General features: G+C 39.3%; 2 protein-coding genes across 5 annotated transcripts in view; both read right to left on the bottom strand.

Moving 5' to 3' along the window:
• Positions 1 to 24: 24 nt before the first annotated feature.
• Positions 25 to 3,038, bottom strand: LOC102295716 (ADP-ribosylation factor-like protein 6). Of its 4 annotated transcripts, XM_005940401.2 has the most exons (9): positions 2,694 to 3,038; positions 2,430 to 2,480; positions 2,268 to 2,329; positions 2,086 to 2,154; positions 1,895 to 1,989; positions 1,393 to 1,522; positions 867 to 922; positions 743 to 755; positions 25 to 466 (listed from the first exon to the last, which is right to left on the bottom strand). In XM_005940401.2, the coding sequence occupies exons 1-9, from the start codon at positions 2,814 to 2,816 to the stop codon at positions 433 to 435; spliced, it is 633 nt and encodes a 210-aa protein (XP_005940463.1). In that variant the 5' UTR covers positions 2,817 to 3,038; the 3' UTR covers positions 25 to 432. The 4 variants fall into 4 exon arrangements, with proteins under 4 accessions (XP_005940463.1, XP_005940466.1, XP_005940465.1 ...); XM_005940404.2 differs by lacking the exon at positions 2,430 to 2,480 and having other exon boundaries at positions 2,694 to 3,030; XM_005940403.2 differs by lacking the exon at positions 743 to 755 and having other exon boundaries at positions 2,694 to 3,029.
• Positions 3,039 to 3,828: 790 nt separating this feature from the next.
• epha6 (eph receptor A6) overlaps positions 3,829 to 21,113 on the bottom strand; it is a 185,542-nt gene continuing 168,257 nt past the window's right edge. The window contains exons 10-17 of the mRNA XM_005940399.3: positions 20,204 to 20,329; positions 19,365 to 19,550; positions 13,900 to 13,961; positions 13,343 to 13,552; positions 10,551 to 10,700; positions 8,001 to 8,194; positions 7,566 to 7,715; positions 3,829 to 6,083 (exon numbers count right to left, since the gene is read on the bottom strand). Of these exons, the coding sequence (XP_005940461.1) occupies positions 5,969 to 6,083; positions 7,566 to 7,715; positions 8,001 to 8,194; positions 10,551 to 10,700; positions 13,343 to 13,552; positions 13,900 to 13,961; positions 19,365 to 19,550; positions 20,204 to 20,329 (1,193 nt within the window). The 3' untranslated portion in view covers positions 3,829 to 5,968. The remainder of the gene's footprint in view (positions 6,084 to 7,565; positions 7,716 to 8,000; positions 8,195 to 10,550; positions 10,701 to 13,342; positions 13,553 to 13,899; positions 13,962 to 19,364; positions 19,551 to 20,203; positions 20,330 to 21,113) is intronic.

Below are 21,113 nucleotides of genomic sequence, written 5' to 3'. Positions count from 1 at the left end.
CGTCTGCTACAAACACAGCATACACTCAGCAAATAAGCTTTTATTAGACAGTGCAATATTCAGCATTGACAACGTTTTCAAAAAAAGGATGTAATTAAGAAAGCATTGTGTCAATAAAAAAAGCAGCTTCAATAAAAAAAAAAAGTACTGTATACAGAAACAGTATAAATGATTATTTTTAGTTTACAGAGTGTACTCATAATGGTATATAACAAGGAAATCTATCAGGGAGTGCTTTAAATAATCAGAATATATTTGATATTTTTCTTTTTTCCCCCAAAGGTAAGTAGATCTTAGAGTTATTGCGTGCTCAGGAATTTGTAGGTTATTTAACATGTAAGTTTAAGGCCTACAACATCAAGTGTAATGAATACTCCAGATGATGAATGAGATCCAGTTACCACGTCCCCTTTGTCCGTAGTCACGGCCATTTCAGTCATTCATGTGTTCATTGTTTTCAAGTGATCTGACAAAAGGAAAACAGAATTGTGATTGGGCTTTTTTGTCTAGGGGTGTGGAAACAAAAAGTAACTTTTATTAAACAGAAAATCAGCTAATTGTGGTATTTACAGAGGACTATGGATGGAAACAGGACACAGAATACAACACATAGTCGAGGAAAGGTCTGATTTAGACAGGATTTACTTCCCAGAGAGTGTTTTAAATACATTAGAAATACATTCTACAATCACAATCACAGTTTTATAACACCTTCACAACAATAAAGCATAATTATACTTACTGTGCAATTTGATCTAAGGGTATGAACAAAACAACAGCACTTAATACAAGATGCAGAAAGTATTGACATTTAAATTTTCCGACCCTCTTTCTCTTTCAGCCCAGTATGACATCATTAAGTTTACCTTGTAGCCAGTCCAGCCCTTCCTGAAGGCCCTCTCCTTTGATAGCATTGCTGGCACTGAAAAAAAAGATGTCCAGGAGTTAATCTGCTTGTGACACACATTCACTTTCTCATGACTTTTCTTGGATCCTGGACATTTTAAAGCTGTCAAGCTTTTAATCCATCACTCTACCATCTGTCTAATGAGTAACCAGGTGGAACACACACATACGCACTGATGGCATGTTGCCGTGCCCCTCGGTAATGTTTAACCCATGAACCATAGACAAATCAAATAAACAGGAAGTGGCCAGGGAGCAAACGGTACACGTTATCTTTATTTAAGATTTCAAGCTGTAAACTTGGGGAGAATAAAATGGAGTAGATAGGGGTGTGACGAGACTTGGCTCTGTTCAGTAAGGGCACTTCCTCGAAGACTACAAACACCTGAATGACTTTGGTAACAAATTACTCAACAGTGTCTCTGAAGGTGTTTTTATTGTGTGCTACTTCTCAGCATGGTGAACTCAGGGTGGCAGATAAATTACCAGATGTGCCAGGGCTTGTCTTTGATGTTCTCCAAACACAACATCTGTGAGACCTTGACAGAAGACATTGCATCCTGCAGATCTATCTTGTTAGCAAAAAATAATACTGGTATCCTTTTGCTGCGGATATCTGCATAGAAGAAAAAATGTCAAGACCAGTTTATCGTGATCTAAGAGCCAGAGGGAAAAAAAGCTTTTCGGAGGGATTTTTTGGTTTTTATTCCACTACAGATAGTGTTAGATGTTGGACAGGATATCTTCAAATATGATCACTCTACTTGATGCTACCTAGATTAAAGCCACTAAAATGTATCAGTTCAAGCTTATAATGAATGGTGCAAATATTACTTAACTAGGGTTTAGATAACTGGCCTCATAATTCAGGCATTTTAAACAAGTTATACACACAATCTGCATCAGTTATATACTGTTTCTTTTGGTTTTTATACCCAGACAAACTAAATTGTGTAGAAAATCGTGTCTAAGAACAAAGATTGTGTACCTTCATGGTTGAGAAGAGTGTCTAGCTCCTCTTTAGCAACAACCATTCTCAGCTTGTCACTGCTGTCAATGACAAATATGATGGCATGGCTCTCTCTACAGAAGATAGGAGAAGGAGATGTACAGTGTCAGTTTTGAAAGTTTGAATATCTGACCAGCAAAAGGCTTGTTGTTCATGTTTGTGTGCCCTACTTGTAATAATGCTCCCACAGGTTCCTGTATCTGCTCTGCCCAGACATATCAAAGACTGTGAAGGACAGGCTGCGTGCAGAACGGAGGAGAGAGGAAGGAGGAAAAAGACAGCTTAACATCATAAAAAAACTGCTGGATTAGTCATTTTAAATATGCTGTAAAATTGCGGAATTGCATTCTACCTTGAACTCTTGAACTTTTCGATGTTGAAACCAATTGTTGGGACGATTTCTTGTGCCTGTGTCTGCATTCATCCCCGAGCACAAACACACAAAAACAGACAAGTAACGGCAAAAGTATGTCAACAACAAAATAGCATAATTAAAGTGTAATACGGGCTTTACCTGACTAACATGTTTCCACTCTTCTGACAATGGGCCTAAATGATTCGAATGCTGAAAACAAGCAACCAGTGAAGGACTGCAGCGAAATATAGATTGTGACAGGCCTTCGTACAGCGTGTTTACCAAATTAGCAGGTGTTTAGAAAAGATTTACATGTCTTAAAAGCCTCTCTACCTACAGGACTATAAACACAAATGCCTCTCAGTTCCACTTTAAAAAAAGATATCAAAATACCTCACTCTTGAAGCTCAGTTATGAACTTACATTAGGTGGTTTGAGCTGGTTGATGATGGTAGTTTTGCCGCTGTTGTCCAGTCCAAGACACAAAACGTTGACCTCTTTCTTCTTCAGGCCGAGCCAACCCGTCAGTTTATCCAACAACCCCATTACACTCAGCTGATGCTATGCCAATTAATTTTTCAACACATCACCCCATAGATGGTCTGATTACTGGGAATTAAATGTGTTCAGACTAGCAAAAAATAATGATAAACATAGCCGTGAATGTTCCTAGTACATGCCATGAATAGAGCCGCAAGCTGAGATGCTCCCTGGGCATCCCAGCTTGTGCAAGGTAATCCTATTAGGACGAATTAAGCTCGGTGAACCACCCGGCGACCTGATCATGAGGAGTATGGAGCTTCCCAGGCCCCCCGGGCTGATGCATTTGATTTATTACTCAAACGCTTTACCTCTCTGGAGGCCCCCACCCGCCTCAGATCTGGGCCCCCCTTGAAGGTGCAAAAACACATGCAAACAACAGCAGTTTATCATCAGCATCCTCTGCTCACTTAATGACGGCAGCCAAACTCTGTCATGCTTTACAATCTAATTAAATCCATCTGTTAGAGAATACTGTAGTTGAAAAAAAATACAGAAAATAGGATATCTAAAATTTCACATTATTTGGCCACATTATTCTCATATAGAAGCATATTATAAGACCTGAAATGTAAATTAATTAATTTAACATTCAATGGAACAATTCAGAAATGAGCACTCCTCTCAGCAGAAAGTATATAGCGTACCCAATCTGAAAATTATGCACGTAGTCTTTATTTTTTATTATTATCTAAGTAGTTAATATTTTAATCTTCTCATATAACAGTTTTGAAGCTGCTGAGTGGTCCAACAGCTCCATCTTTTGGTTATCAGTACCTTGTAAAATGTCAGGATAATTGCCTAGTTTAAAGAGAAAAGTCACATACATTTGACAATAACTTAAATGCAGATTAGAGAGATGGAGCTTAGTCCTTGAGCTTTGTTAAATCACGTTATCGTCACTGAGAGGACAGCCTGTCCTGTCTGACCGAAGAGACATTTTCCTTTCCTCGAGCCGCTCTGCATCTCATTCAAGTGATAGTGAAAGAAAACGAACCAAATGAAATGAGCAGTCAACCGCCAGAACTGTTCATGTTTATTTGCAAATAAATATTCGCTGTAACTGCCTCTTACAGTGTGCAAGATCTACAACATCTCTTTGGAAATCATAGAAAAATAAAATACAAGAATTATAAGTATACTTGTACTTTGTACAAAAGAACGTTCTAACATTGCTCAGCAGTAGAACATGCTAAACAAACAGCATCTGATATTCCCCATATTCTGTAGAGCGGCGGTGACTGCGAGCGTGTGTGTGTGTGCAAATGTGTGCGCGTTTGAATGTGTGCTGTGCGTGCACCTTTCCTGCTCCTGAAGGCCTGGATGCATGACTGCGCCGTGACCGAAAGGCACAGATCTTTGTATCCAGTTTGCCCTTGACATTAATCATTGAGCTCCAATTCTTATTAAAACCCACAGCTGTAGATGGGAGGTTATTCTCATACAATTGAGACTAATGGCTAGGTCCTGTGACTGCACTGAAACTTATAAACGGCTTGCATGGTCCGCAGACTGTAAGGCATTCTGTGTCTGTTTGTGTGTTTTTGAGCATTTGTGTTTGTTACTGTTGATGTTACAATGACACATGATGAGTTATGATGCTGCTGTTTATGTTGGTTCTCCCTCTCTGGCGAACACATCTGTCCTAACCTCACGTAACTAAGACTACTGACGTTTTTCACACCGATTTCCATTAACCAGCTTTTAGCTACTTCTGCTGCCTCCAGCTCTAAGTACTTTTATTCTTCACCACTGCATATTCCCAGCTGACTTAAGAGTATGAAGAAAATGTTCATCTCAATGGCAAACATCCAACAACATGACATCTACTGCCAGTTTGAAATTAGGCTATGTTTATGTACACAGTTTTCCCATATCACAATCTTTACACCACCACAATTACTCCATCTGGTGATCTTGCGCCCCAGATGAGCTATTCTCTGACATCATGGATCAGCTTTGTCTCTGAAGTGCAAACCTCTGTCAGTACTGTCTGTGTGAGTGTGTGCAAGAAAAAATAAACAATAACGGTATGGAAGAATTTCATCATATAAGTCCCTGTTAAGTTTCCAACCAAACGTCTCTCCTCTATAGCTAAGCTCTGTGAACATTCATATATTAAGACAGTGGAGATTCGTGTACTTTCAGGCAATGTATGACATTCACAATCCAAGTAAATAAATAAAGAATCCAAAACAAAACAGGCTAATCGCACAATTGGGTGTACACTGGTTCATCTAAAAGCAACAGATCCAGTTTTGCAAGCTTTGGGTATGACACTAAAACTGACGGATGGTGTTATGTGAGCCTCATGTTTGTATGTCAACAAGAGTTCTCTCATTGCACAATTCTTCATCTTTCTCTGAGATACTGAGGTGACTGCATAATACTGTATTGCTGTTTTTGATTAAAAAACAAACAAACAAACCAATTTTCTGTAAAATCAAATATCTAAATAAGATCCAGATTTACTAGGGCTTTCACATACAGGACTGCACATATATTCATATTAGGTTATAATAATTATTATTACTTGTCTATACACTTTTAAACATTCATAAACTTCCCGCTTCTTTCTTCAAGTATTAGTGTACCAGATTCTCTGGAGAGAGGGTAACTAAAGCAATCCAAATAAACCTTTATGATAAAATATCAAACTCCAAAATAAAAAATATTGAGGATATATATTTTTTTTTCAAAGGACAAAATGTTTCCATTGCACACCCGATAGCAGCTACATGAGCACATAACTCAGAGCAGAAAGAAAAAAAAAGGAACATACAAAGAAAAAGAATCAGTAGATTACATTTGCAAATCTACACCTCTAGATATTGTTGCGCCACACACAAAGTACTGTTGTTGCAACAAGGCATTACATTCCCCTAAGTGAAGGCCTGGGAGAGCCTGAACAGTCTATCAGGCTGAAATAGTCTGGAAGAACCAGGCATACTGTGTAAGGGGTGTATAGTAGAAAAAGTTTGTTACTATAGGACGTGAATGAGACCAGGGGAGAGTCTGCTGGAGTAGTCTGTCCAATGACCTCCTGTATGAGGGGTTAAGACCCAGGCACAGGCTGTAGACTGTCTGTCACATGGTCTAGACCTCACTTCCATCTGGTCCATCTATCTGTCCATCCCAGGTTATAATAAAGGGCGTCCTTATACATGGAAACCCTTCTCGTGTTCGTGCAGTAGCTGAAGGTGAAGGGTCTGTATGCTGCTGATGATTCGCCTCTGGTGGCCGATCAGCTCCACACCAATACGCCTCACATCTCTAGGCCGAGAGGGGAAACACAAGCACACAAGGACACATGCAGAAAACACTTTAACTGTGTTAGGACTTCTCATTGAAGGTAATTATTTGATCACGTGTCACCAATTAGATGTGCTTTAATCTTAAATTATACAACTAGACAAAAGAACGACCAACATTTGCAGTCACTGAGATGAATATATTTCCTGATAATTAAAAAAATTAATTGATTATAAGTTTGAATATGTGACCCCACTCTAAGTCATACTAATAATTTAGGGGTCTCAAAAACTCACAAAACTCATGTATCAAATATGATACACTTGGCTTTACAGGGTTAACCACCAATAAGATGATTCATATATAATTAAAGAGGTACTACAGCATTTTACTGCTGCACTTCTACAAACGTTTGAAGCATAGAAGACACAAAAAAGCATGAACACTTCCTGTTTTCATTGACTACTGACATTATTCAAGTAAAATTAGCAATACTGTTGTATTTACTACAGTAATTTAAACATACTCTCAGACCCTTCAAGTCTTATTTATGTATGTAAATATTAGCAAAATGAACCTGAAATATAAAAGTATTCATGATACAACAAAATGGGTGCTGTCAGTGTATGTTACTGTGCTAGATTGATATCAGATTGACTTGATATTAATAGCACATTAATATGCAAGCAGCATGTGTCTGCATATGTGTCTGTTCTTTTCTCCATGAGTGTTCATCCAATCTACTTTAAAACTTGGAGAGTGCATGGCTGAGCATCGAAGTAAGTGCAGTGTGGAGTTGTTTGGATGAGTGGTTCTTATGTCATGGCTAAAATCCATTTTCAGTTACGCAACCAGCTGCCTGCAAGACCTTCAAGGAAAATGAGTAAATTGTAGTCATGCTGAGTAAGACCACCACAGTCTGTAGAGAAACACTGCAGTGAAATTTGGATACAGCTTCAATTTTTGGGCAAAACTACCATGATACAGAGACATTAAACTACAGAAATTGCTCAGACATGGAAACTGATGCCATATAGCTTCCGGTGCACAGATTTTATTCTGATGTTAAGGAGGAGGAAGCCAGAGTACCCGGAGGGAATCCACGCAAACACAGGGAGAACATGCAAACTCCACACAGAAAGACCCCGGCCTGATGGTGGAATTGAACTCAGGACCTACTTGCTGTGCGGCAACCGTGCTAACCACCGCGCTAACCACCGCGCTGCCCTATATTTTATACAGACGAATAAAAAAAGGCAATATTTGTCTAGAATATAGTGAAATAAATGTGAAAAGTAGCGTAACATTAAAACATTACATTACTATAGAATTATCTTACTTTACATCATTGCCTATCCTTGTGATTTCTACCTATCTATACAAAGTTTTCTCTGGGAGCTATAGAACAGCTTCACAGACTGAACTGCACTTCTTGTAACATGCAAACTTGACATGGTTTCGTGACATTTAAAAACACGCTTATATTTGAGCTGTTCTGCTCACTCAATACTCATCCTCGCCACTGAATCCAATGTGTTGTAGCCTGCTGCCATGAAATTGCTCTTGTACTGACTCATCTTGATGGAGTCCAGCCAGTCGCCGACAGAGATGAACATTGGGTAGTCCATTTCCTCCCCCGGAGATTCTGGTAGACTAATGCAAAAAGAAAAAAGAAAAGAAATAAAGGTTAATGTCATAGTATGTCCATATTCAGTCATCTCAAAATTGAAAAACTAGTGAAAGCATCAAAAAGTTCTTAGTGTGTCACTTATTTTAGGTGTAGGAGTGAAAACGTTTGTCAGTGTTCAAGGAAAATAACTCATACTCTGTCCTGGAGTAAGAATACTCCCACAGAAAAACACATTCACTGGTCATTTTTAGCCAGAGTGCATTTCCTTTAATTCATTTCATGGCACAAAACGTTTTTCAGTACTGTACCTCTGAATGTCCTCTACCAGCGGCAGCAGGCTGCTTGGGTTACGGATTAGTTTATCCAAGAAAGAAACTATATCTGTAAACTTTGGTCGATGATTCCTCTCCTTCTGCCAACAGTGCAGCATTAGCTGGTGCAGGGCTACTGGGCAGCCCATTGGTGCAGGGAGCCGATAGCCCTCTTCGATGGACAGAATCACCTGGAGAAAGAGTTGGACGTGGTAAATGGTCTAAATCTGGCTGAAGACTGCCATTAAACCAGTCTGGTTAAAAGTTAGAGATTTCTTTGTGATTTATATCAGTTATACACATGACAACGTTCCAAGATAGCAGACCAGTTTTGGCCTCTTGGCTACTTACAGCAGCTCAATTAGAGCACTGGCAAACGCTGTGTGCGCCAGATGTTGCACAAAAGTCATTAGCTTGGCTTGACATGGATTACGCCAAGTGTTTTGTGGCTAGAGGTGGCACAAATGCCAGAACACACCTGACATCTGGCTCATAAAAGGTGGAGCTGTGGCAGAATAGAGGCAGCCAGACTCATTCTCCTTCAACACCATCAGTCAAAGCCAAATGCGGCACATAAAAAAAAAAAAAAAAATGCAGATTTGGGCCACATTTAGGCTAAACCTTCAGTGTGATCTCTGTTTTGTTTCCTTTCACATACTGGTTTAGAGTTTTGTTATGTTATTATTGTATTTATGCCACATTATCAGTCACTTTTCACTTGTTCTTTAAATTATCATGAGTTTAGCTGACAGTGTGTCTTAACATCCATACGTTATCTCCTCAGATCCCCTCAAGGAAAGCGGCGTATCTACAAGTATCTTTGTAGCGAGCAGTGGTAAGTGGCTGACCAGGATGAGACAGTCTTTGGCAGATTTTTGTGGCTTGGCTGGCCTTTTGACTTAGAAAGCACTTCTAAGCAATTCCCAAACAGCACAAATCCTCCCCAAACCTGGGGACCTTAGTGAATGTGTGTGCCGGGTCGTCTGTGTATGTATGTGTGTGAGTCTGTCTGTAAAGGGTTGAGGGGATTACAGTCGAGCTTTCACACTCAGCGGAGAGAGGGATGGATATGCTTCCACCAAGGTCCTTCCAATCCCTGACCACAGCCCAGGGATCAGCGGGTTGCTCAGCTGCACTGAATCCACAGCTATAAACTCTCCCTTGATTGGCCCGCAGTCCTCTGAACCTCTGACCTTTACTGCTCTTTCCATTCCCTCTTACTCATCTTTTTTATCCTTTGGGTGGATATCACCAGTATCTTTGTTCCTAACCTCGATTCTCTCAGAGGTAGGTTTTTGATGTGAGCAAATAGTCATAGAGCAGGTGAAAGGGCATCGACTTTAAGAGATATAATGGAAAACAAACTTAAAATTTACACAGTGAAGCAGGAACGGAGGATCTGAAAAGTCAATATTATTGTGGATTGAGGTTAAAGGAGAGGTTTGTGAGAGAAAAACGTCTCATCAATATAACTCTCAGCAGAACACATGAAGGAAACAGTGATTCAAAAGCAAATAGTACACAGCAATCACACTCTACAGGTGTTTTATATGCTTGACATACTGCATTGATGAGAACATTTAAAAATGAAAGCAATTACCTGGATGTTTTTTCAATAAAACAGGTGGTGGTATTGCATGTTAACACTGGTTGCCACCAGCCATAAAGACGAAAATAGCAGCAAAGTATCCTCTAGTTGCTACCACAGTGTGTTGCTACTATTGCTGTGCAAAATCATGTTGGAGACAAAACAAGACCAACTTTTGGCTTCTTGCCACTCACAACAAATGATGAAACCTGTTAGGTCAGGTTATCCATTCAGTCAGTAGCTGTTGGTCCCACATGGACACATTTTAATGGTGCATCCAACTTCTGAGCTATGTCAACAAATTACTACTGTATGTAGCAACAATTAAAATCAATAAATCAAGCAGTATTTCCAAATTTTATTTTTAATTTAACTGAAAACTATAAAAAAGATTATTTTATATGAATCCTGATGGTGTACACAGTGACATCTGCTCCAAAAGCAAACAACAGCGATCTTGAAAACACTGATTAAATACAGAAACAAACATTACAAAACGAAACAACCCCCAAAATAACAGTTTTGGCCTGACCACTTACTTAAAAACTGTCTGGCCTCTCCACTCCTCACAAAATATAATTTTTAAGAGTAGAGATATCTTTATTCTGCAAGTAGCCTCCAGCTACAATTCCAGTTCAGGTAACCATGACCTGTAATACCACATGCTGGAATAGGTGTTACACGTTCTCTTGGTATACCTCGTGTAAAATATGCTTATCTTTTACACATGTAAAGTTAATTTTACAGGATAAAGAGTGAAATTAAAATAAAATAATGAAATGCCGAAGTAATAGACTGAATGTGCAATTTATTTGCTTCACAGCATCAAAATCCAATTTCAGAAAATCTTACATCATGTATCTTGAAGTACATTATATTAAAAAGACAAGCTCTATATTTTTATCATGAAGTCCTGCTAGTTTTAATAGTTTTTCTCCTCATATGACAGGAATACTCACATCCTGATTGGACATCTCCCAGTATGGTCGTTCTCCATAAGACATCACTTCCCACATGACAATGCCGTAGCTCCATGCATCACTGGCCGAGGAGAATTTTCTGTATGAGATGGCCTCAGGAGCTGTCCATCGAATTGGGATCTTACCACCCTGCTCATGAAAAATAAAAGGTAAAACAAAGCCACACATAAATAATGCAATCACACATATGAGCAAAATGCCAGCATATAGTAAATGCATTCCTCAAGTTTATTAAAGTCCCCAAAGTTACATCCACTGTTGAAACCATTTAGTTCAGACTAAAAATACTTGGAAAGTCACTAAACTTCAGTTATAATGTGTAAAACAGGCTGTACCTTCCACTGAGGTTTTTCTACTGCGTTTGATGCAACTTGGACTCCTTGTACAAATATAAAGTAAGATGTACTTTATTGTAGCATCCAGTACATCTGTCCTCTCTGTTTCACACCCTTTTTGTGAGATATGCTGTGTTCCTTTCATCTCGAAAGTCTGATGTCAGAGTAAAAGAGCAACGTCACATTTGAGCGGTAGTAATCACAGAAACGGGCAGCGTGGAGACGTTCAGCCGGTAATATAAAGGTTTAAGGTTGGTAACATCTGAGGTACAATGCCATACCTCTTTTATGTGCTTAAACGCCACAGCAGGACATTCACAGATATAGCCTGGTCGGTGCTTTGTGTATGGCTTATGTAGTAATTCACAAATGCACAGTGGTGACAGTACAGATTACAAATTCTACAGTTTTACTGCTGTTTACATGTGCTGCTGCCTTTTGGATTGCAGAATCAGGGTCGGTGTGGGTGCTCTGACTTTCCAAGGTGGAGTTTATTTAAATTTAATAAGTGAATAATTATCAATTGCACCGCCTAATTAATAAATTAGGGAGTGCATGGCATATGGTGCCTAAGTGCCAAGTCCTCTTGTATTATTTGCAGTAAAGGTTTCAGTGCTTCTAGCTTTTGTTTTGGGTGTTTTTTTTTCTTAGTGTTCATTGTTATTCTTCCATTTATGACCTTTTGCAGTTTTGGGATCTTGTCTTTTGTCTGCTTGTTCTTTTTGCCCTCACTGACTGCCTCCAAGTGTACGACCATTTCCTGTTTTCAGATTAAAGATCTGGATTTTTTAGCTCTGCACATTTTTGCATTCGAGTCATAATTTCAAACTGAATGTGCCTAATGTGCAATTGTCCAAATAGGTATGGTAAATATGCCTGGACTCTCTCATCCTGTATGATATAACAACAGAAAGTAGTCTTCAATAATGCTGCTGTCACTGTGCTAAATATTCTGGTTTTTTTGCCTCTTTTCTCCCCTTTCTCCTTTCAGCTCACCTCACCTTTCACTTCCCTTTTTTGGATTTCAACCACAGTGTTGTGAGGCAGAAAGTTCCACTTGGAGCCGTAAACACAGCATTTCCCTCACACAAAAACCTCAATACAAACCAGGAAATGGAGGTCACTGTGGGCTCAGACAGATTTAGCACATGAGCACAGAAAGTTTCACTTTTGCAATTTAAGGCTAGTCCATCTTTTGCTTGCCTCGGCCGGTAAAGCAGGAAAATCTAAATTAAATCAGCCTAATCTAGTTGGAGCAATGCATCGGGTTTCTTATACAGATAGCATCAGCATACACGGTAAATAGAACCGTTTAATTGAAAATTCAAAACTTTTAGTGTCATATTTCATTTTTGATTTTACTTTTCCACACTGACATCTGGGGATTTGTTTGAGTGAAACAATGATAAGAAGCAACAGGTGCTGAAAGAAAAAAGATCCACAAGACTCTCGTCTCCTCGCTTTAGTATTGATGTGTTTTTGAAAACTAGGTTTCTGGAGATGCAAAGTTTTCAGAGTACGTGTAGAAGCTACTTTGGAAATCCGTTTTTCTTTTTTGATACTGCCATACTAGTCCAACCTAACAGCTAGGGAACAGCTGCTAGGTTGGACTTCCGTGCCTTTTGCGGTTTAAAACTTTCAGTCTCTGCTTCTAATGAGATTCGCTACCAAAGCCAGATTTACACCAGCTGGCTGTGAATAAGACTGGAGTGAGGGTAAACTTTTATCATGGATATTACTGTGCTGCTGTAGCTATTGTCGAGGCTCAGATCTCCTCACTAACTTCTCATTACCTTTCCTCACTATCCCCTGTGTTTCCTTTGTCTCTCCTTGTGTTTTCAGTGTCTCTGTTTTATTTTGGTAATCACTTTCTATGTGCCTCTTTGGTTTTGTTTCCTTTGTTTTCCTGCCTCTATGATTGTCTGCTTTGCACTTATTGTCCACCCGTGCCTGATCCCTATTCGCTCCTCATGTGTATATATTGTTCAGCGTCTCCCTTGTTAGTCGTCAGTCTGTCTGTTCTGCAATCGATTACACTTCCTGCTTACTTTCTTTGCCTGCTCATCTCTTCATGTTTCAGTGATATCCCCTCTGAATTTGCTCCTTGTTTTTCATCTTTTGTTTAGATTTCTCTTGGCTTTACCTGTCAATATTTCACATCTAGCAATTTTCGAGGCGATAAAATGCAACGATGGAGAAACAACTTAAAAAAACAGAAGCTTTTTACGCATTACAGCCTTAGTTTCCTAAAATGGTTCAACATTAAAATCCCAGGAAAATAATGGATCGATGCAACCTCAGTGCAGGTCCTAACAGTAACATTTTTCCCAGTTGTGACATAGAACAAAATGATTTCAGCTTTGTGAAAAGCTGTAATAAATTAGCAGCAGCTGCTTGGTTTATGAGGGCTGAGTTATTGGAGGGTGTCAGGTGTACCGTTGTGGTGTAAGCTGCCTCCGGGTCGTCCTCCAAGACTCGGGACAAGCCGAAGTCTGACACTTTACACACCAGATTGCTGTTGACCAGAATGTTTCGAGCTGCCAGGTCTCGGTGAACGTAGCCCATATCTGACAGATACTTCATGCCCGAAGCGATGCCACGCAGCATGCCAACCAACTGGATGACGGTGAAGTGACCATCATGTTGCTAACAGGAAGAATAGGATATTGAGGAAAGTATGGGGTCAGAGAAAGAGAAGGCAGAAAAAGGAGGGTAAGGATGGATAACGAGAGCAAGACAAAGAAAATTTATTGACAAAAAAGAAGAAGAAACTAGTTTGTTCAGAATTAAGCTGAGCAGCAAACTGAGAGGAGAGTCTGCTACAGTAAATACATTACATAATTCATATAAGTGATGAGTCACAAATGTTACTAGAAGTGATCTCGCAAAGCCTTAAGTGCAAAGGCATGCAGAGGCAGTAAAAATATGTACAGCAGAGATTTTGAGACTGAGGAAATAATCATGCCTGAGTTCTGCGACACTCCAACACTTACTCTCAAAAATGAGTCCAGTGATCCATTTTCCATGTACTCCACCACGATCATAACAGGCCTGCCTGCAAAAACACACAAAGACAGCACATACACCGTGTTTATTTCAGAATATTTCTGTGGCATTGTGGCCCGTTTACAGTGTAGGGTGGAGGATAAGATCGAAGGAGCTTGGCAGAAATGGAGTGAGACTCACAATGTCTGTGGTCCAAAGCACATGCTGTTTATAAAGGCTGGATCTAGCCACCCAAATGTCACCAGTTGGCCTCTTAAGTCGAAGAAGTGAAGTGAAGGAGTCCTGCCTGAGAAACTGAGTATGCTGCTTGCTCCTACCATAGCTACTTGCTATTCATAAGGTAAACACGGCCTTCTTTGCAGTAAATACTAATTGTATATTCAGTCTGTAGTATTAATTCAGTTTGCATGTTTTTGAAATAAAATTTGATTATGTTTGGTTCTGAAACAACCATCTAAACTCGGCCAGACTGTAAAGCAGACTTCAAAGTGAAGCGTGCATTAAACATACAATGAGAATGATCTTTTATTTATGGAGAAGACAGCTAGTAGTCTAAAGCAGTTAAAGAATTAGATTAAACAGATTAATTATGAATTTTCTGATAAAAGAAGAATATTGCATGCTATCTCTCATGCCATCCTACATGATCCACTGATCATCTAAAACATTATAATTGAATTAATGTAGAAAACGCATTATGCTTATAAAGAGCGGCTGACAAAATTACAAAGTATTTCAATTATTTTAAATTTAGTTACTATTTCAGGAAATCCAGGAGGGAAAACAACTTAAAAAAAACAACCTCACAGAACATGAGCAGTTTATTGATGCATCAAGTCAAGCTGCTCAATTTATAAAATCTGTCCGTTTCAAAATACCCAGCCGGTCAGTTGGGACCGTATTCAGTATTCAGTCCATGTATGACACGAAACATTAGTTAGAAAAAATGTAAGCCCAGTTTCTCTTTCCAAATGTTTTTGTTTCCCCACCGAGGATCCCTACAGAGTTACTGATTGACTGGTTTACAGCTAGAAACCAACTGTCTAAGGCCTGTTTTCTGGTGAGCTGTAAACCCTCCTGAACTGCTGGGAAGAGAAAGACAAGTATTTGATTGGTGAAGAGACACCGTGTTATTACACTTTCAGTTCATGTAATTTTTTAAACTCACACAGGAATATGAAAATGACATGACGGAAGATGGAATATTTTACAGACATTTATATAATGGGGTCTCTCAACACAGTTTCAGGTGAGTATTTGCCGTTTCATAATTCAACAGACGACTGCCGTCTTACTTTTAATGTCTATCCAATATTCCTAGTTTTCCACATTTTTTTTCTGTTTCAAGGATATTTATAGATCATTTTTTACGAGAAGGGAGACAGCAATATATGAACAAACCACAAGGTTTGGACACTTCTGATATATGCATATAATACTTGAAATGCTTACAAAACGATGCACATTGTTATGTATTTTTTCATCTGTTCTGATGAATAATAGTGCGTAACAAGCTGAAGGACAAACCTAAAACTTCAGTTTTGGGGTCAGTGTTTTAGCTCAGTAGAGACAGTAATAGTTTGATTAGGTTGACACAATAATGTGACTTAAACCTATTTAAATGTCAAATCTAATTTGAATTTAAATGACTTCTCATTTACAAGTTGGACTATAATTTGGACAATATAGCAGCGTGTTTACAGGCACTGACATAATTGAGTTTTTGTGCATCTGGATAGTGCAACTCTGCTGGATTTTGACAGAAAAAAGCTAAATTGTTAAAAAAAAAGACAGGCAGCATAAGGAAGTCTGCCAGCTTTGGGCTATAATCTCAATGACAATATTTGTTATTGTTTGAGTGACTACAACATATTATTAGTAAGGCATACTGAGCCAAGACACGTTTCTTGTATTGTATCATGTGCAGCTGCTGAAAGTGAAAAGTTTAGAGGAGTAATTAGACCATCATTCCTTCAAATGAAAAAATCATTCAGTCAAAACAGAAAGTTTTCACAGGACTCTGCAGTCCTTTGAAAAAACTACTCCGCATGATTCAATAGCTTGTAATAATTCCTTTATTGCATTAACAGTCCCTCACATCACTGCGGAGGAATTTTGGCCTGGCCCACTCTTTTTTAAAAAATTGTATTTACAAAACTGATTCAGTTTACTGCGGTTGGCAAACATGAATTCATGGATAGCTCTTTTAAGGTTTCCCCTTAGCACCTCAGTTAAGTTGAGTCCTGGACTTTGACTTTGCAACAACTTGATTCTTTTCTTTTTCAGCCATTACGGTGTAGATTTTCTAATATACTTGGGATCATTGTCCTGTTGCATGACCCAGCTTCAGTCAATCTTTAGCAGTCGGGCCGATGGTACATATGAGTCTTGGTTGCTTTGGTTGAACAGTTCATGATGGACTCGTTGACTGCAAGAGGCCAAGGTCATGTGACTGCAGAACCAGTCCAAACCATCACTCCTCCACTACTGTGCTTGGTAGTTCATGCTGATGTGCTCTGTTTGACTTTGGCCAAACTTGATGTTGTGCATTATGGCCAAACATCTCCACTTTGGTCTAGTCGAGCTAAAAGACACTGTTCCAGCAGTGGTTTGCTCAGATGCAGCTTTGTAAATTTGAACTATGGATGTTTTTTTTGTGAGCTTCCCAACTTTTAATATTTTTCTTATTGCACAATCATGAGCAATCATGAACATTTAAAATGGTAACTGAGGCCCGCAGATTCTGAGATGTAGCTCTTGAGTTTTTTAAAGTTTGTCTGAGCATTGCATGATCCGACCTTGGGGTAATCTCTCAAGGACTGGGAAGATGCCGTTGTATTAATACTCACCTGAATGCTCCAGACCAGCAAACTGCCCAAACATCTGCTTTTATAGATCTAGTTGAATTTGATGGTGGTCAATATTTGATTAGCAGTATATGGCTACTACTTATCTACTTATCCTCCTAATTCCCACGGGAGCTGTAAGGGTGTACTTAGTTTTCCACAGGACGTGACAGTAAACGTAAATTGCTTTTGCACTTTTTACAAAAGAAAAGATTAAAGATGCTAAATGACAGGTTGATTTGGTGAATGAATGCTGGGTTAACTTTTATAACGGCTTTGAACAGCAACTTTTCCAAAAGAAGTATGCAAAACTGTCTGAAGTATGAGATAATTATAAAAATAACAGATGGTGCGAGTTATGGTCACTTGAGCACCAGCATTTCATTGTTCCTATGGATTGCTAATGAAGCATCTTCCACTTTGGTTTAAACAGAAATTGTAAACGCTGCAGGCTTAAAACATTTCTGTTAAACAGAATGTGCTTGGAGCATTTCCACTGGAAGACCGAGCACCTGTTGTCAATGGTGTTGTGTGATGAAATAATCTCTGAAAGTCTACTGTGGTATTCAAATCGGCAAGCCAAACAACTTAAAATAAACACACATTCAGGAATAATATGTGTTGAGCTTCATAATGTATAATCCAGTCACAAAAATGGAAGACATGGAGTATATATATACAGGCATATGGCTAGATAAGTAAAGCCTTGTTTTTGCTGAACTCTATCACCTGAGACCAAATGAGCACATGTTTTTGTTTAAATCTGCAAAAGCCTATCACTTTTAAATATCATCCCTCCTTACACAAATCCAGCAGGGATAGACAAGAAATTATTTGATCAAGCTTGGCTTTCCCGAGCTAATTAGCAAGGTCTGGAAACAATATATAGTTATGCAGTGCAGCGCCTGAACAAAAACAAACGCACCTGCTTGCCAGAATCTAATGTGTCACCTGTTATTTCAGAGCAGGTATAGCAGTCAGTCACAGCACAATACTCTCCATAATTAGTCTCCGAAGAACAACAACAGATGGAAGGAGTGAAAGATGGAGAGAGTGAGAGAAAAGACAAAGACAGACAGGTGAACACAGATAGGATACATACAGCCTCTACATACAGTCTGATGCCCCACTGCAAACACAAATGACTTTTAATATGTATAGGGTGCTGTATGCATATGTTCACTTTTGAATTCGCAGTCATGGAAACAGGTTTATTCAGATATAAGATATATACTTATATATCAAATTTAAAAGTTGACATTATTTAAAACCTTAAGAAAATATGAAACGTACAAATGGACCAGATGCAATATTATGACTAGAGAGTGATCTCAATGGCTTTGAAAGAGGTGCTATTGATAAAAGATGTCTATTCAGCGCAGGCAGACACAGTTGTTGACCTCTGATGTGATGAAAGGTTTCTCAGTCACAGTCACTGAAAATGTTTTTAGAGTCTTACCGCACAAGTCAGCTCTGTGCTGTTGGGAGGACTTTTTTCCACTCACTCTCTTCAGAGATGTTAGTGCATTGAAACGCTTAAATACGTGGCTGCAAAAACCAGCCATCATTGCCTTAAATGTAATAATGACAGTATTGGCTTAGAAACAAACAAACAAAAAACCCTTATCGCCTGGGTTTTTATCACTTGGGGGTCAGAGCTGAGGAGTGTCCTCTATTTGCATTCACAGAGGGATTGAAAGTCTTCAGGGGACACATTTATATTCACAGCGATGTCTCAGTTTATACAACCCCTGTAAAAACAACCATATGTTGCACAGGGTGAGCCCAGTAAAACAGAGCTCGTTAACAAGTCCACACTCAAACACTCACGCACACGAGTTTTGTAGGTAAAATGTGTTTCTTCACAAAAACAGGAGACTTACACAGCCATGCAGCCCCGGCCACTTGCAAACAAAATGCACACATATACACAAATTTACACAATAAGTAAGCAGAAATAGTGACATTGAGCCACGTATAAACAGAGCAAAGTCATTTCACATGGTGACTAATTACTCAGTATGAAAGAGTCTGTTCCAGCCCTAAAGATTTTTTTTAGAGCAACCATACAAAACAACAAACAAAGAAAAAAACAACCAAAAACCCAAAGGTGGAACTTTATTGCTTTATAAGCAAAATGCTTAATGTTAATTCAGGATTTAGCGCAGACTACAACAGACAGCCAAACTGTTGGGGGGGGGAGGGGTCTTCTTTCTTTTTGATAAAAATATACCAGCAGAGTTTCAAATCTTTATATGATGCAATGTTCTTTTCTTTAATTCTACATGGAAAAACGCCAAACTCATTAGGCTCGAATGTGCAGAAGAAGCAGTAGACTGGGTTTGAGTTTGTGTGTTGGCAGTGAATACAGCAAAGCAGCAGCAGTATGGGGGAGCGAACCGAGTTATGAAGAAAAGATTTATCTCGTAGCTTAAAAATACAGTTTTTCATCAGCGGCATCAGTTGTGTACAGGCTCCTCCATAAATCACTGCCAACTATGTTTCAGACTATATTAGAAGAACGTACTGAAGAGGTGACACTGCATGTACATTGGAGCGATTTGAATTTACCTCAAGTAAGCAACCTCTCTCACAATCCTCCTTACTTTTTGTGACCACGCCCTCCAGCCTGATGATGTTAGGGTGGTCAAACTGGCCCATGATAGATGCCTCACGCAGGAAGTCCCACCTCTGACGCTCAACATAGCCTCCCTTTAGTGTCTTTATCGCCACGGCAATCTCCTTCTTCCCTGGTGTTCTCAGACGGCCGCTGCACACTTCTCCAAATTCACCTGGAGAACACACACACACACACACACACACACACACACACACGGAGCTCAATAAACTCACTTGCATCTTCACTTCCTGACTACTTGCCTAAACCTAACTTTAAATGAAGTCTATCCAGATTTAATGATTTCTGCAATGCAGACTTACTTTTTTAATGCCATATGAGTATATAAATACGCATGGACACACACATAAACACAATACGATGTATATCAGAAAGTGTCGCGGCATCAGCAGGTAATGCAGCATACCACCTGGGGGCAGTGTTGGAGTTCCCATTTAAACTCCAGCCTTATTAGCTTTGCTCTGATTAGGTTAACTTCATAACATTCTCTCTTTCACCTTCTAAAAAAAGCCTCAAGTCTATTCTTACATTTCCTTTTGTTCTCTAAACCTGTTAAAGTTTTAATATTCCAACAGCGTGTGTCAAGAAAATGACAGGGAGAAGCTGGCAGATGAAAAAGGCATCCTCTTTAGTATATACAAAGGAGAAAGAGAGAGGCGTTTAGAGTGGTAAAAACTGATAATCTTATATACACATTTAAAACTATTGTTATCCAAAACAACATGAAATGATACTCTTGTGATCACAGGAGAACATTGTGTCAGTGAGCAACCGTATAAGAGTGTGTGCACATCTGCGTGAGCATACCGGCTCCGATCACCCTCTCAATGCGGATCCTGGAGGGGTCGATCTCCTTGGTGAATTCGTGGACAGCCTGCGTGGGATCTTCGTATGTATCAGGATCCACGTAAGTCTTTATTCCTGGGAAAGGGACTGTGGACAAACACAGCGAGTAATCAATACAGTGAAGTGGCGTACATGCAGTTTGTTTTTTGTGGAGTTTACTGATGGTACGGCTGCAACTTCATTATGCATGCTTCAAATACTACACAATCAGTGGTACTTGTACCCCACAAGGTAGTTTTACATTCACTGAGGGAATGTGGAAAGGATGAAAATAAACACACTCATGGGATTACTGATCTTTAGTTAAGTGTGGCAAAAACCAACCGCTATAATAAGCTGACTGCACAGGACCCAACATCCTTGTGTTATCGCTGAAAGCATGGAAAACAGTTTGTAAACACACAGATACGCTAAAGAGAAAATGAAAGAAATGATTGAAATATCCAGCTGCCGACAAAAACATAGTAAAAAAGCAGACAAACCCACATTCACACAGTCTACATATCTTAGATAAATCGATAGGAGAAAGCCTTAAATTGTTTTTATTTTTTATATTATTCCATCAGCACTGGATCATAGGATGTTATATAAACAAATTCAACTCTCTCGAGACAAATGGCTTCAAACACATCCTCCCACTTCCATTTATTACGAGCTATGAGACAACGAGCACAAATCTTTGGCTAAATCCCCGCAGGGCAGCACACTGAGCACTGAACCCTCCTTTTAACCGCGGCAGGCTTTTAGCCATTATTTAAAGCGACCCTTCACCCTGCCGAAGTGTCCTTGAGCAAGTCAGCGAGTCTTTAACAAGCTGCTACTGGTCTGGCGCTGACCCTCGCCTCCCAGCGGAGAGCTCCCAGACAGAAGC

Source organism: Haplochromis burtoni, unplaced genomic scaffold (genome assembly GCF_018398535.1).
Source record: "Haplochromis burtoni strain Fernald_Lab_line unplaced genomic scaffold, NCSU_Asbu1 Contig_274, whole genome shotgun sequence".
Classification (NCBI taxonomy): Eukaryota; Metazoa; Chordata; class Actinopteri; order Cichliformes; family Cichlidae; genus Haplochromis; species Haplochromis burtoni.
Note: the sequence above shows the minus strand (reverse complement) of the source record. Positions and strands in the feature narration are given on the sequence as shown.